At 59.4% G+C, this 11,734-nt stretch overlaps 1 protein-coding gene across 4 annotated transcripts in view; it reads right to left on the bottom strand.

The window, feature by feature from the left end:
* Window positions 1-18: 18 nt before the first annotated feature.
* SYMPK (symplekin scaffold protein) overlaps window positions 19-11,734 on the bottom strand; it is a 37,017-nt gene continuing 25,301 nt past the window's right edge. For 2 of the 4 annotated variants that reach the window (XM_037005429.2, XM_073226797.1), the window contains 11 exons: window positions 10,780-10,927; window positions 9,665-9,825; window positions 8,216-8,324; window positions 7,800-7,900; window positions 7,093-7,183; window positions 5,964-6,065; window positions 2,319-2,506; window positions 1,215-1,391; window positions 934-1,029; window positions 347-673; window positions 19-186 (listed from right to left, as the gene is read on the bottom strand). In XM_037005429.2, coding sequence (XP_036861324.1) covers window positions 52-186; window positions 347-673; window positions 934-1,029; window positions 1,215-1,391; window positions 2,319-2,506; window positions 5,964-6,065; window positions 7,093-7,183; window positions 7,800-7,900; window positions 8,216-8,324; window positions 9,665-9,825; window positions 10,780-10,927 — 1,635 coding nt within the window. In that variant the 3' untranslated portion in view covers window positions 19-51. Of the gene's footprint in view, window positions 187-346; window positions 674-933; window positions 1,030-1,214; window positions 1,392-2,318; window positions 2,507-3,312; window positions 5,473-5,963; window positions 6,066-7,092; window positions 7,184-7,799; window positions 7,901-8,215; window positions 8,325-9,664; window positions 9,826-10,779; window positions 10,928-11,734 lie in introns of those variants that run through there. The other 2 variants (XM_037005431.2, XM_037005430.2) reach the window with 2 other exon arrangements.

The raw sequence follows: 11,734 nt of genomic DNA, 5'->3' as shown, positions 1-11,734 counted from the left end.
ACCCCACCCTTCCCGGGCTCCCCATCCCACCCCCCTCCCCATCAAGCCCCGTCAGGTGTTCCCCTTGGTCTCGGGTTCCCCGGCTTCCTCTGTGGCGGGGCTGGGGATCTTCATGGTGTCTTCTGCAGGGGTGAAGGGCTGGGGGCTCCGCTCCTCCTTTGAGGTCAGCCCGCCCACTGCTGCCTCCTGGTGACAGAAGGGGGAGCCGGTCACAGAGCGTAGTCCCATCTCCAAGCTTTCCTTCAGGCCATCCCTCCGGGAACCCCCACCTTCGTCACCCCGCCCACACGCTTCACCCTGGGGTCCTGCCTTTCTTCCTTTGCTATTCTGAGGTTGTCATCCCTACCTTAGGTAGGGGCCCCTCAAGACTAGAGTCCAGCAGTGCAGCCTCGGTCAGCCCCGAGTCGTCATCCATGCTGATGAAGATGGCTGGGGTCTCACACTCGGGCCCCTCCTCTCGGAAATCTATGGCTTCCTCCGGCTGGGGAGGGCCTGGCCGGGCCAGGGAAGAGGAGGAGGAGGACGAGGGGGCCCCCACTCCCCCAGGCTTCAGCTTCTGTTCCTCCTCCAGCTGCCGCTTTAAGGCCTTCTCCTGGGCCAGCCGGAGGCCAATGAGGTCCTGAGGGGGTCGGGGGGCTGGGGCTGGTGCCAGGGCCAGGGGCTCCAGGTCGTCCTGGGGATGGGGAGGGGCACACAGAAGCTCAGAGGTAGGTAAGGGGCTAGAACACTGCTGCTCTCAGAGGGTGATGGGAGAGAAGAGACACGACCCTGGTGACTACAGGGTGGGCACTGGAAGTAAGAGCACATGTCCCCAGCCCTCCCTCCCGCCCCTTCAGGAGGAGCTTCCCCACAGAGACAGGTGACCGGCTTTGGGAGAAAAGCCCTGCAGGGCAGGGTCTTGCTGCCCTGGGTGGGGGAGCTGCAGGCCCTCACCTCTTCCAGGGGCCCTGCAGCTACTTCCTTGGCCTCCGCCTCCTGCTTGCCGGTGGCCTCCAGGATGGTCATGATGGAGTTGGGAATGTGTGCTTGCTAGGGGAAGAGCAGGATGGGGTGCTCTGGACAGCTCTGACTCAGAGGTCCTCTGGGGACACCCCTGATCCCTGACCCTCCAGAGTCCCTGACTGGTGGCAGGGCAGGGCTCCCCTCTGCCCATCCTCCTCCAGTCCCCCAGGGCTAGATGCATGGGCCACCCACCCGACCCCACCTTGGGGTACCTGGTGGGGGGTGAAGGAGCGGACATGGGCCAGCAGGGGCTCCCGGAGCTCTGGGCACTTGTCAAAGACAGCACCCAGCTGCTGGGGTGGCAGCTGCAGGATGACTTGGAAGCTCTGGGGCTTGGTGCGTTGACAGCACTTGATGAAGCCCTCCCACACCTTGGGATACTTCCACACCTGTACAGGGCAGGGAGGGAGCAGTTCTGAGGGAACACACAGGCAGCCCACCCCCCCCATGAAATGGGGAAAAAGACCTTGCCAAGGTGGGGTCCTACTAGGGCCCAAACCCCTACCACCCAGCAGATTCCTCTGGGCTACAGTCCTGCCCTCCCTCCAGAGCACGTTCTGACTTTCTCTTCCTGATCCTGCGCAGCTGAGACATGAGGGCAGCTTGGGAGAAGGGGAGTTAAACTGAGAGGGCCCCCCCCAAGCTGCGCCCCTGGGTCAAGCCCAGGCCAAGGGCTTTGAGAGGGGTCTCAATTCATTCTCATGGCAGCCTCAAGAGGGCGACATTAACTGCTCAACAGACGAGGCCCAAGGAGGTACTGGCACTTGTGCAGGGTCACACGTGTACCACGGCAGAAGAGATTTATTTGAACCCATGTCTGTCTGAATCTGCATTTAACCTCTAAGCCAGATGTTGCAAAGTGGCGGCCTGTGGACTGAACCCAGTCTTCAGATGGGGTTTATTTTCTGTTTCATCCTAGTACTTCTAAAAACTCAAGACTTCGAGCTTCTCTTGAAAAAACGGAACTTTCAGCTCTAGTTTGCATCCTGGCTTTCGTGGTGGGAGGCAAAGGGCAGCTGTGCCTCTCCTGAGATGCGCACCCCCTGAAGTCTGCTGCCTGCTCCTCCCACGCACCCGCCCTTGCTCATCACGTTGCCAGCCTCTAGCTGTCTGACTGGTGACCCCTGGTCTGCCTCCTGGACCGAGGGCACATAGGGGCTGGCTGGTCTCAGCAGTTTGCTCTCCTCATCCGGGCTCCCTAAGGGGGGTCGGAGGCAAGCAGGCTGGAAAAGCCTAGGGTTCTGCCTCAGATCCACCTTTCGTGTGTCCTGCTGCAGTCCCCTGCCTGGGGGACAGGGTGGCCAGGGCCAGGTTACCTGCTTCATGATGAGGCGGGACAGGATGTTCATGACGAAGCCCCCCAGGCGGGGGTACATGGTCAGGGACTGGATGACGGTCCTCATGAGCAGCATGGGCAGGGGGCTCTGCTCCATCAGCTGCTGCATCACCACGGCCAGCACCTCGGATGTGTACACGTTCCGCTCCGCAAAGCACAGGTTGGTGGCTGCGAGGAGGCGGAGAGTGGGCCTGTCCTCTCTGCCCAGCTGCCCCACTGGGACATGGGCGCCCCACCACCCTTAAAGAGCCTCAGCCCCGTTATCTGTCCGTGTGATGGGAGACCTAGCCCTGGCTTCTGGAGCTCCGGGCAAGACACAGAGGTCCCCACCCAGCAGGTCTTTTTCTGAGGTGACCTGTGGCTTGGTCCTTGGAAAGGCTGAGGGTGTAGTCTAAGAGAAAAGATGTGTCCAGCTCTGGCTGAGTGGGCAGGCCTTGGCCCTGTCTCTTTGGGGACAATCCTCAGAAAGGCTGAGGTGCGGAAGATACATTGTCAACCCACGGGGACCCTGGCTTGACTGGGGCAGCATGGCTTCTCCACCCCATCTCCAGGCAGCTCTGACTTCTCTACACCCCACACAGGGCCAGGAGAGAGGGCCCTCCACCAGCAGCTTGGCCAAGGGACTGCCCACTCCCAGTCCTGACTGCGACATAGGGGCTTGTGCGGGTGCTGGGGGCGTTATCAGGCCTGGAGTGATGTGGGGGGGAGAGTCCACAGAGCAGTAAGGGAGGCGGGGGAGAGAGGAGTAAGCCTGAGCATAAGGTGAGCTCCCCCCGTTCAGCAACCAGTGCCAGGAGGAGCCCAGGGAGGCCTGCATGACGCAGGTAGGCAGGCCAGGGCAGGTCTGGGCCCCGGGGAGTGGGCTGCAGTATCCTGAAACCAGTGGGATCGGCGGTGCTCTGACCCATTGTACTAACAGGAAGACCCCAAGAACTGCCTCTGAACCCCTTTTTCCCCAAACACCACTTGCCAGGTGAGTCTGTCAACCAGGAAGTCTTTATTGAGCCAAAAGAGAGGCCCCCAATCCTTGAGAACATATAGGGTGGGTGCCTGTAAGGAATGGGGGTGCCACTATAAGGAAATGGGGGAGGATAGGGGATTACAGGTAGACAGGCAGGGAAGCTGGAGGTGGGACAGGGTGGGTGTGTACTTAGGCCAAAGGGGCAGAGGAAAAAAGTATAGAAGGTGAGGAAACTGCCAGAGAGGCCCTGCCAGAAACTAAGGTCCTCCCCCTCCTTTCCAGGTGATCGCTGGCTCCTGCCTGCTCTGCCCAAAAGCCTCCAGAACCAGCCCCTTCTCCTTTCCTCCCCAAACTCTGCCCCAGCCTCCTCTGGGTCTCCCTCCCATCCCTCTAACCCACCTTCCATATAGCAGCCGAAAGGGTCTCTCAAAAGTCAACCTGACCTCAAACCCCCCTGAGGCCCTCAAGAGATCAAGTCCAAACTCCCACTGTGGCCTAGGAGACCCTACTGTGGGTGGGGCTCAGGCATGGTTTTCTCAGTGGTTACAGCCTGACATCACCTCCCGGCCAGGTCCCTTTGCCCAAGTAAGACAGCCAGCTTCGGCTCTGCAGTTCCAGAACCGGGTCGTGCTGGTGCATCTCTTGGCCTCTGCAAACATTCTTCCTTTCTCTGGCATCATCCTCTTTCCTGCTACCTCACCCTTCTGTGGTTTCAGCTCAGGTGTCCCTCCCTCCACGAAGCCCTCCCTGATGTCCCACACCGAAGAGGGTCAGGTGGCCCCTCTGGAGTCCCCTGTCCCAACCTTGCTCACTCTGGGTTGTTACTATCTAGACATGGACTGGGAGCCCCAGGGGGACAGGGCCAGAGCTGTTTCCATCCCTGCTGTCCCCGCCCTGCCCAACACGGGGCTAAGCAGAGGTGCTCAGAGAGTTTTGCTAATTACTGGACCAGATCATTGCGGGCAGGTCGTTATAAAAGAACTCGCCAAAGAAAGGGTGGTTTAAGGGGGTTGTAAATGCTAGGAATGACTGACTGGTTATACTATCAGGCACTGGGGATTTCAATGGTGCACAGAACAGACTGAACTTTGGAACTGGAGTGGGGTTACTAGTGGAACCAGGCAAACCACTGGTGCCTGGGCAGAGAAACGTGCTCTGGGAGCTGGCTGGATCGGGTGCTGGGGAGGAACAGGGTGCAGGAGACCAGCTGGAGGGCTGCTGGGAGCTCAGCAGGAGGCGAGGCTGTGTGCGGGTCTGGGCTCGTAGGAAGAAACAAGTGGGGTTCTAAAGGCCAGGCCTTAACAACAGATCTAGGGGCCTGGCTGCCGGCTCCTGTGTGCCCTGCAGCAAGGCCCTTGTCCTGTCTGGGCCTTCGCTTCCCTGTGTAAGATCAGAGACTCTGGGCCCATTAAAGGGCTGAGCGGGCAGTGGGGTTTCTGTGAATCCCTGCAAACTGTACATAAAACTGTGAGCATTCCATCCTTGGGAACGGGCCCGTTTTTCCTGAGATCCCCGAAGAGCCCACCTTAACAGGCCCACATAAAAAGCACTCCTGGCCTCTCTAAGCGTGGAGACCGTTTTCACTTTGCTGCTCTTCCTCCAGCGACCTCAGCTCCTCCTCCGCTGTAGTATGGGTTTTAAATTTTCACAAGCTCCTCTCTTGGCCTTAAAGTTTCTCAGAGAACTTGCAGAGGAAGGCCAGGAAATAAGTCGCTGAAGAAGCTATTCCAGGCCGGACATGAAACTAAGGGGCAAGGACAGGAGCCACCCCGCTCTTCTCAGAAGTGAGGAGGAGTTGGGGGACAGCTGACTTCCGAGGAGGGTGGGTGACAGTAAGGGTTTCCACGTCTGTGGGAAAGGATGGCTTCTCGGGCCAGAAACCTGCTTCAAGGAGGGATTGAGGGGAGCACAGAGGAGAGCTGAGAGAGGTCTTCCCGCGGGAGGCGGCCTTGAGACCTGGGGCACCGTGCACGGGCAGAAATGGGCTTTCCACTCAGGTCCACCTGACTTCAGGGTGTTCTTTCCACTACACCACTTAGCTTCTGTGTGGCCCTGAGCAAGCTACTTAACCTCTCTGGACTCTCCATGTTCTCATCCACAAGAGGAAGTCAGCATCCTCGCAGGCAGCAGGTGGTCTGGACGGGCAGACAGGCCTGTGAGGCCTTAGGAGAGCCTGTCTCAGGGTCAGCGCTTGGTAAACGAGCTGCTCATTGCGGTGAGCCAGCCAGTTTGTCACCAACCCCCCAGCCCTGGAGGCAACATTTTCCTGCCTCAACTGGAGCCAGACGGGACCTGGCATCTCCTCCTGGTCCAGGAACTGCCCTGGTGCACACCTGCTCTGCCCGCTGTGCCTCTGCCCCAGCTGAGCCGTGGGCTCTGCATCCTTCATTCTCTGGGCCGGGGCTGGGGCAGGAGGGGCTCCCCACCTTTCCTGAGGACTACTCTGGGCCAGGGCACAGTAGGTCCAGCCGTTCCTTACAGGGAGGAAGGCAGGGAGGAGGGAGAGCGGTAAAGGAATGAGGGCAGGAAAGCGAGCCTGGAGCTCTGAGATGGGGCTGCGGGTGACACCATGTCCGACTTGGCAGATTCCAGCACAGGCACGCGGGTAACTGAGGTTCTGTCCACAGTGGCCAGGCCACGCGAGGGGGAGGGGGAGCGCCTCACCTTTGATGATGGACTTCATGTCACACTTCACCGAGTCGATGTTGTGCAGTGCAATCAGCAGCTCTCCGGGGTTCAGCGGGGACAAGGCTGAGTTCCCTTCTCCTGTAGAGGGAGGGGAGGGGCAAGGGAGGAAACAGCACAGAGGCCTGAGCGAAGAGGTGGGTGCGCCCCCAGACTGGAGTGGTGGTCAAAGATGAGGCATCCTCTGATTCGATGGGACTGGGGGACAAAAGGGCTGGAGTAGGGGAAGAAAGAGACTGAGAACACAAAAAGGGGGACTAAACGGTTTAGCAGCTGGAAAGCTAACCACCCCCAGCCCCCAGGAGGCCTTCCCTTTCAACCCAAGGCCTCTGTCTCCCTCTCCTCCTTCCCAACACTGAGTACTCTGCAGCATCTGAACGTGGTTCACCGTTTCCCTCCCTCCCCTCCGGCCTGGGCACCCATGAGGGCAGGGCCAGGCCGAGCTCACTGCCAGGTCCCAGTGTATCACTTGCTGGGCAGGACAGGCTGGAGCCAGACCCACACTCGGTGCTGCCGTGGAGGAAGCCCAGGAGACGGCCCTCTGCTGGTGACACTTGCATGTGTGTTTTAGATCACCAGGTTATGTGCGGGACAGACAGCTGCTACCCCCTCCCTAGCTCCAGCCCCTGGGGAGAGGGGAGAGGAATCCATTCAAACTACTTTGCAGCTTTTACTTTTCTTTTTTCTGTTTGACCATGTCAAACAAGATGCGCCTCACCCACGGCTTGAGGGGTTCAGGCAAGAGCTGAGGAAGGGTGGGAGTCGAGTACATGCCCAAGGGACACACAGTAGTCAGGTCCTCAAAGGGTGGACCCTTACAGAGTCAGACCACAGCTCCACAATTTTGTCCCCTGCTTTAGATGCCATCACAGGAGGGACAGACGGTCAGGCGTGGCCAAGTCAGGATGACAGCCCCAGGGAGCAGGATGAACCCCATTCTCCCTTAAGGAGGCACAACAGGCTCCATCGGCACTCTGCTCCTCAGCTCGGGGACACCTTCCTCTCGCCCAACCGCCTGAGGTGAGGCCTCCTGGGGGAGCGGGGGCACAAGGAGCCCAGGGGCAGGGAATGAGCTGGCCCTGGGGTGGGGAAGGGGCACATCGCCTACCATGCTGGGTGCCCAGGAGGCGGTTGAAGACCTCTTTCACCACGATGGGGTTGAGTTTGATGAGCTTTGGCAGGGCCTGGATCACTTCTTTCTATCAGGGGGAGGGCAGGCGAGGCAGGTCAGGTGCGCCCTTCCCTGTGCAGACGGGCCACCCAGCGGCTCCTGGGCAGCTCCAGCCTCCCCAGGCTGCTCCTTTCCCCCTCGCTCCCCCTCCCCCTCCACTGGGCCCTCTTTATCACGTGGCCCAGGGCCAGCCTGCTGACGCCCCCGGCAAGCGGAGAACATCATCATCCCCTCTTTCCACACCAGGAGCAGGCGGCTCATCAAGTCCCACAGCCTGAGGAGTGAGACCCGCGCAGAGGGGAGCTCGGGCTGGAGGGGAGGTGCTTCCCCGCACGGCAACACTGCTGCCTCTGCGGTCTGGTTTTGGCCTTGCGACAGTCAGTGGGAGGGGGTTTGGGGGTGATGGGAGGTTATCACTGTGATCCCCACTTGACAGAGAGGGACACCAAGGCTCAGAGAAGAGAGCGGCTTGCCTGAGGTCACAGAGGGAGATAGGCAGAGCTGAGCTGGACCCCTGGTCTGACAAGCCCCGGAATGTGCTCACGAGCGTCTGACACGGGTGCCTGGTGCCTGCCTGCACCCGCCCCCACCCCTGCCCTGGCAAGGCCCTGTCACTGGGGGCATCTGGGCACCCAGCTCCATACCTTCTCCAGCCCATTGAGCACAGGGATGAGGAAGCGGACGTCTGGCAGGCGCTTGTGGTAGAGATCCCGGACCCGCTTCACCAGCTCTGGGGAGGGTGGTACTGCAGGCAGAAGAATAAACAGGAGGCACAGGTGTTGGGGCCAGGTGGGGAGGGTGGGCACCCAGGGAGGAGAAATGGTGGTGGGTGTGTGGCAGGGGCAACTCCATTCCAGAGCAGGAGTCCTTGGCCCTTGGTTTCTCCAGTGCATTTAGCAACACACTGTTCCAGATGGAGAACCGGAGGCCAAGGATGGGGAGAGACCTACGAGAGGCCCAACTACCTGGGGACCCAGCAGCTCTGACCTCCAGGTCCTGGGCAGGAGTGGGGAAGGCCTGGGTGACGGAGGAAAAGATGAAGGGTGGGGGTCCCGGGCACCTTTGTCAGTGAGGCTGTGCAGACATCGAGTGACCAGCGTCTCTGCCCCCTTGGGACAGTTTTCCACCAGCAGGAGCAGCTCTGGTGAGTTCATGCCCATTCCTCGGATCTCGGGGCAAAGAGAGGGATGATAGGGAAGGCTGGGGAAGGGCCTGGGCGAAGTGGAGGCCAAGGGGGCTCAAGGGGAGAGCCCAGGGAGGTCCAGGTGTCAGGGGAGCGTGGCTGGGGGATGCTGGGACTCTGGGGTAAGAAATGGTGACAGAGACTAACTAGATCTCAGAAGTTCTCTTAATTAGAAAAAAAAACTATCTATGTAAAGTGATGGATGGTAACTGAACTTACTGTGGCGATCACTTCCCAATACATATAAATATCAAATCATCATGTTTTACACCTTAAACTAGTACAATGTCATACATCAATTACCGGGATAGAATAAGTAACACTGGGAAGAAAAAGAAAACAACTGGTGAGCTGGGGGAGACCTGGGTAAGGTGGGAGAGGGGTGGGGCAGAGCCCCTTGGTTGTCCTACCCAGGCTCTCACACGCAGACCTACGGCAGCTCGAGCCTGCAGCAGTACCAGCCTCCTGCGTGGCAGGCCATGCTGACCTTAGTGCCCACGCTGCCCTTCCACTCAGAGATGGCTTCTGAAGGCCTGTGACCTCTGCCCACACCCTCCGTGCTGCTGGGGCCCCTGCGTGGCTGCCAGCTCGGACCACGATTCATCTGCTGCTTCTGCAGCACCTGACCTGGGGGTCAGGCTTCAAGGTTTCACGTTCATGCCCTCCTGGGCCCAACACACGTTGACAACTGAGTGGAACTGCCAGTCTTTGCCCTCGAGGGCTTTGTCCTCACACCAAGCCTATTATCCAGATGTTACAGGTAAGGACACTGTGGGAGTTAACATTCTATGCTCTCTCCTTTTGTTTATGTTGGAAATTTTCCATAATAAAAACATTTCAGGGACAGAGATATAAAAAAAGATTTCAAATCGAGCTGCAAAACGGAAGGGCAGACATTCCAAATTTCAGATGCTCATTTGCAGCTGAGTCGCTTCTCCTGTGGGTGACCTTGTGGCTCCAGAAAGAGGGCAGGAGGGGCTTACATAACAACAACTCAAGATTCCTGCTAGCAAGGCCAGCTCATAAACGCTAACAGTGACACAGCTGTTTACATGCCCGAGTCCAGGGAATCCCTGCAGTAAGCTTGGGGGACTGAACTTCACTAAAGTTGGGTGTGCAAGTGTGCACAGGGAGAAAGCGAGAGGCAGTGTGAACTCCCGGCCCGCAGCTGCGGGCCATCTGTTGCTGTCTCATGGGCAGACGGACCTGTGAACCAGCCCCAGGCTACAGAGCCACTCAGCCTGGGGTGACATCCCTTAGTGCTTAGCATATGCCCAGGCGGAGATACCAGGGGAAGGGCCGGAGCTGGGGACGTGGCGGCCTCACCGGCTGTTCGATGACCCTCAGTACTGTCCGCTTGATGTCAGCGATGGCCTCAGTGTACACAGCTGCCAGCTCATGGATCAGCTTGTGGTTCTGAGGCAGGAGGGCCAGGTAGAGGTACAGACACTGCTTGACCGTCTCCTCGGTCCAGGGCGCTGCCACCTCTGGTAGGGCAGGGGGCAGGAATCAGGCTGGCCCCAACTCCCCTCCCAACTGCCTCCCTTTCCCAGGGTCTGTTCCTTCTTGAGGGGTGGGCACAGAAGGGAGCCGGGCCTGGGAAGCAAACTTTTCTAGCCAGGAAGCCAATCACCAGGGACCTGGGGTGGGACCAGGACTGCTCCCCTTTCAGATGCCTCTGCACTGAATTCCTGCCTGTCTGACCATTGCACCAACCAAATGCAAGCTCTCCCCATCTTCCTCTCTTGTGCAGTGCTCCCTGGACTACCCTGTGCCCTCAGAATAGATCCCCGGACCTCACTGCTCCTCCTATGGGGCCCTGTTGGGGCAGCCCCTGCCCTCCCTCCCAAGGGCTACGTGCTCTGCGCACACCCTACTTCAGTCCCTGGGGTCCCCACTTGGGAGCCTCTGAACTGCAGCTCAGTCTGCTTCGCCGCTGCCCAGCTCCTCTTTCTGTACCTCTTGTCCTCTGGTCTCACACAGGATGCCCTCTTGGCATCCAGGCCACACAGGGCTCCTGTGCTGCCCGAAGGCGGCGTGCTCCTGCCACAGCCTGAACCTTGTAATCTAATGGTCCAGCCCTTGGGGCCCAGGTGTCCAGACCTCTCATCACAGGGACCCGGGGCTTCCCTAGGGAATGGGCCTGTGATAATCCTGCCCGGCCCTTCTTGGAGCCCCATCACTGGCTGGCTCTCCTTGTCCCCTGGCTCTCGGCCTAACAGCCCCCTCTTCCAGGCCGTTCTCCCTGACCCTTTCGGCTGCGTCAGGCATCCCCTCTGCTCCTGCAGCCCCTAGGCCTGCTCATTCCAGGTATTACTGTCTGGCTGTCTTTCCCAGTAGTGGGGCAGGGCTCAGCCTCAATCCAGCTCTGTCCTGGGTCCCAGCCCAGAGCCCGGGACACGGCAGGCACTCAGCCCGCATCTGAGGAACCTGCACCAAACCTGTGTCCTTGTCGGCTCCAAACAGCACAGATGGGGGGTTGGGGTGGACCAAGAGCTGCAAGTAGTTGAGGGCAAATTTCTCCACATACTCTCGCAGCTGCTCCTTCTCATACATGCGCTTGATGAACAGCAGGGCCTGGGAGCGCACCTGAGGAGAGTGGGAGCAAGGGGGTTAGTGGGGGCAGAAAACTGTTCCAAGCTGGGCCGCATCAGTGAGGAAACAAGCCCACGCTGCAGAGGGGCCTGGCCCAGCTGGGTTACTTGTGCCTAAGGCTGGTCACTGGCTTGGGAGAGGTCTCCTGGCTGAATTCACGGCCTTCACTATCTCCCTGTTTAGCTCCATCTCTTGACTCTGTCTTGCCTTGTTTGCTACAATCCATTCAGAATGTGCTCTCCTCGGTTCCTCAGAAGTGATGGCACCCTCCCTGGCTCTGAGACTTGGCACAAAGATTCCCACTGCCCGGAATGCCTGACACTGGCTATATGACCTATTTCACTCAAGACAACCCCTGCCAGGAGCCATGAGGACAGAGGCCGGCCTTGGGCACTGCTCTGTCCCTAGCAGCACCAGGACTGAGCCAGAGTGCGCAGTGCGCGTCTCCTGAATGTGTGAACACGTGTTGGCGTAAGGCTGTAGTAGGGTGGACCAGGGGACCTCTCGGTCCCACACATGAGCGCTGTTCCCTCTGTCCGAGCATACCCCTCTGCTCATGTCTCAGGCCTCAGCTCAGGGTGCCTCTCCTCTCCATCCCCCAACCAGAGGCAGCCCCAAGCGCTGCCTCACCCCTGGGCATGCTCTCTCCTCACTGCTCTGAGGGGTCACACCGGCTCCTCTCCTGTCCGGGGCCCCACAAGTCCCAGCCCAGCACTGTGCCTTACGGGGGGCTCACCAACACAGAGGGAGTCACAGTGAGTGGGACTGCCCTTCCTGAGAGGGTGAGTGTACGTTGTGTGC

This window comes from Manis javanica, chromosome 17 (assembly GCF_040802235.1).
Source record: "Manis javanica isolate MJ-LG chromosome 17, MJ_LKY, whole genome shotgun sequence".
In the NCBI taxonomy this organism is placed as follows: Eukaryota; Metazoa; Chordata; class Mammalia; order Pholidota; family Manidae; genus Manis; species Manis javanica.
This window is presented reverse-complemented; position numbering and strand designations above follow the sequence as displayed.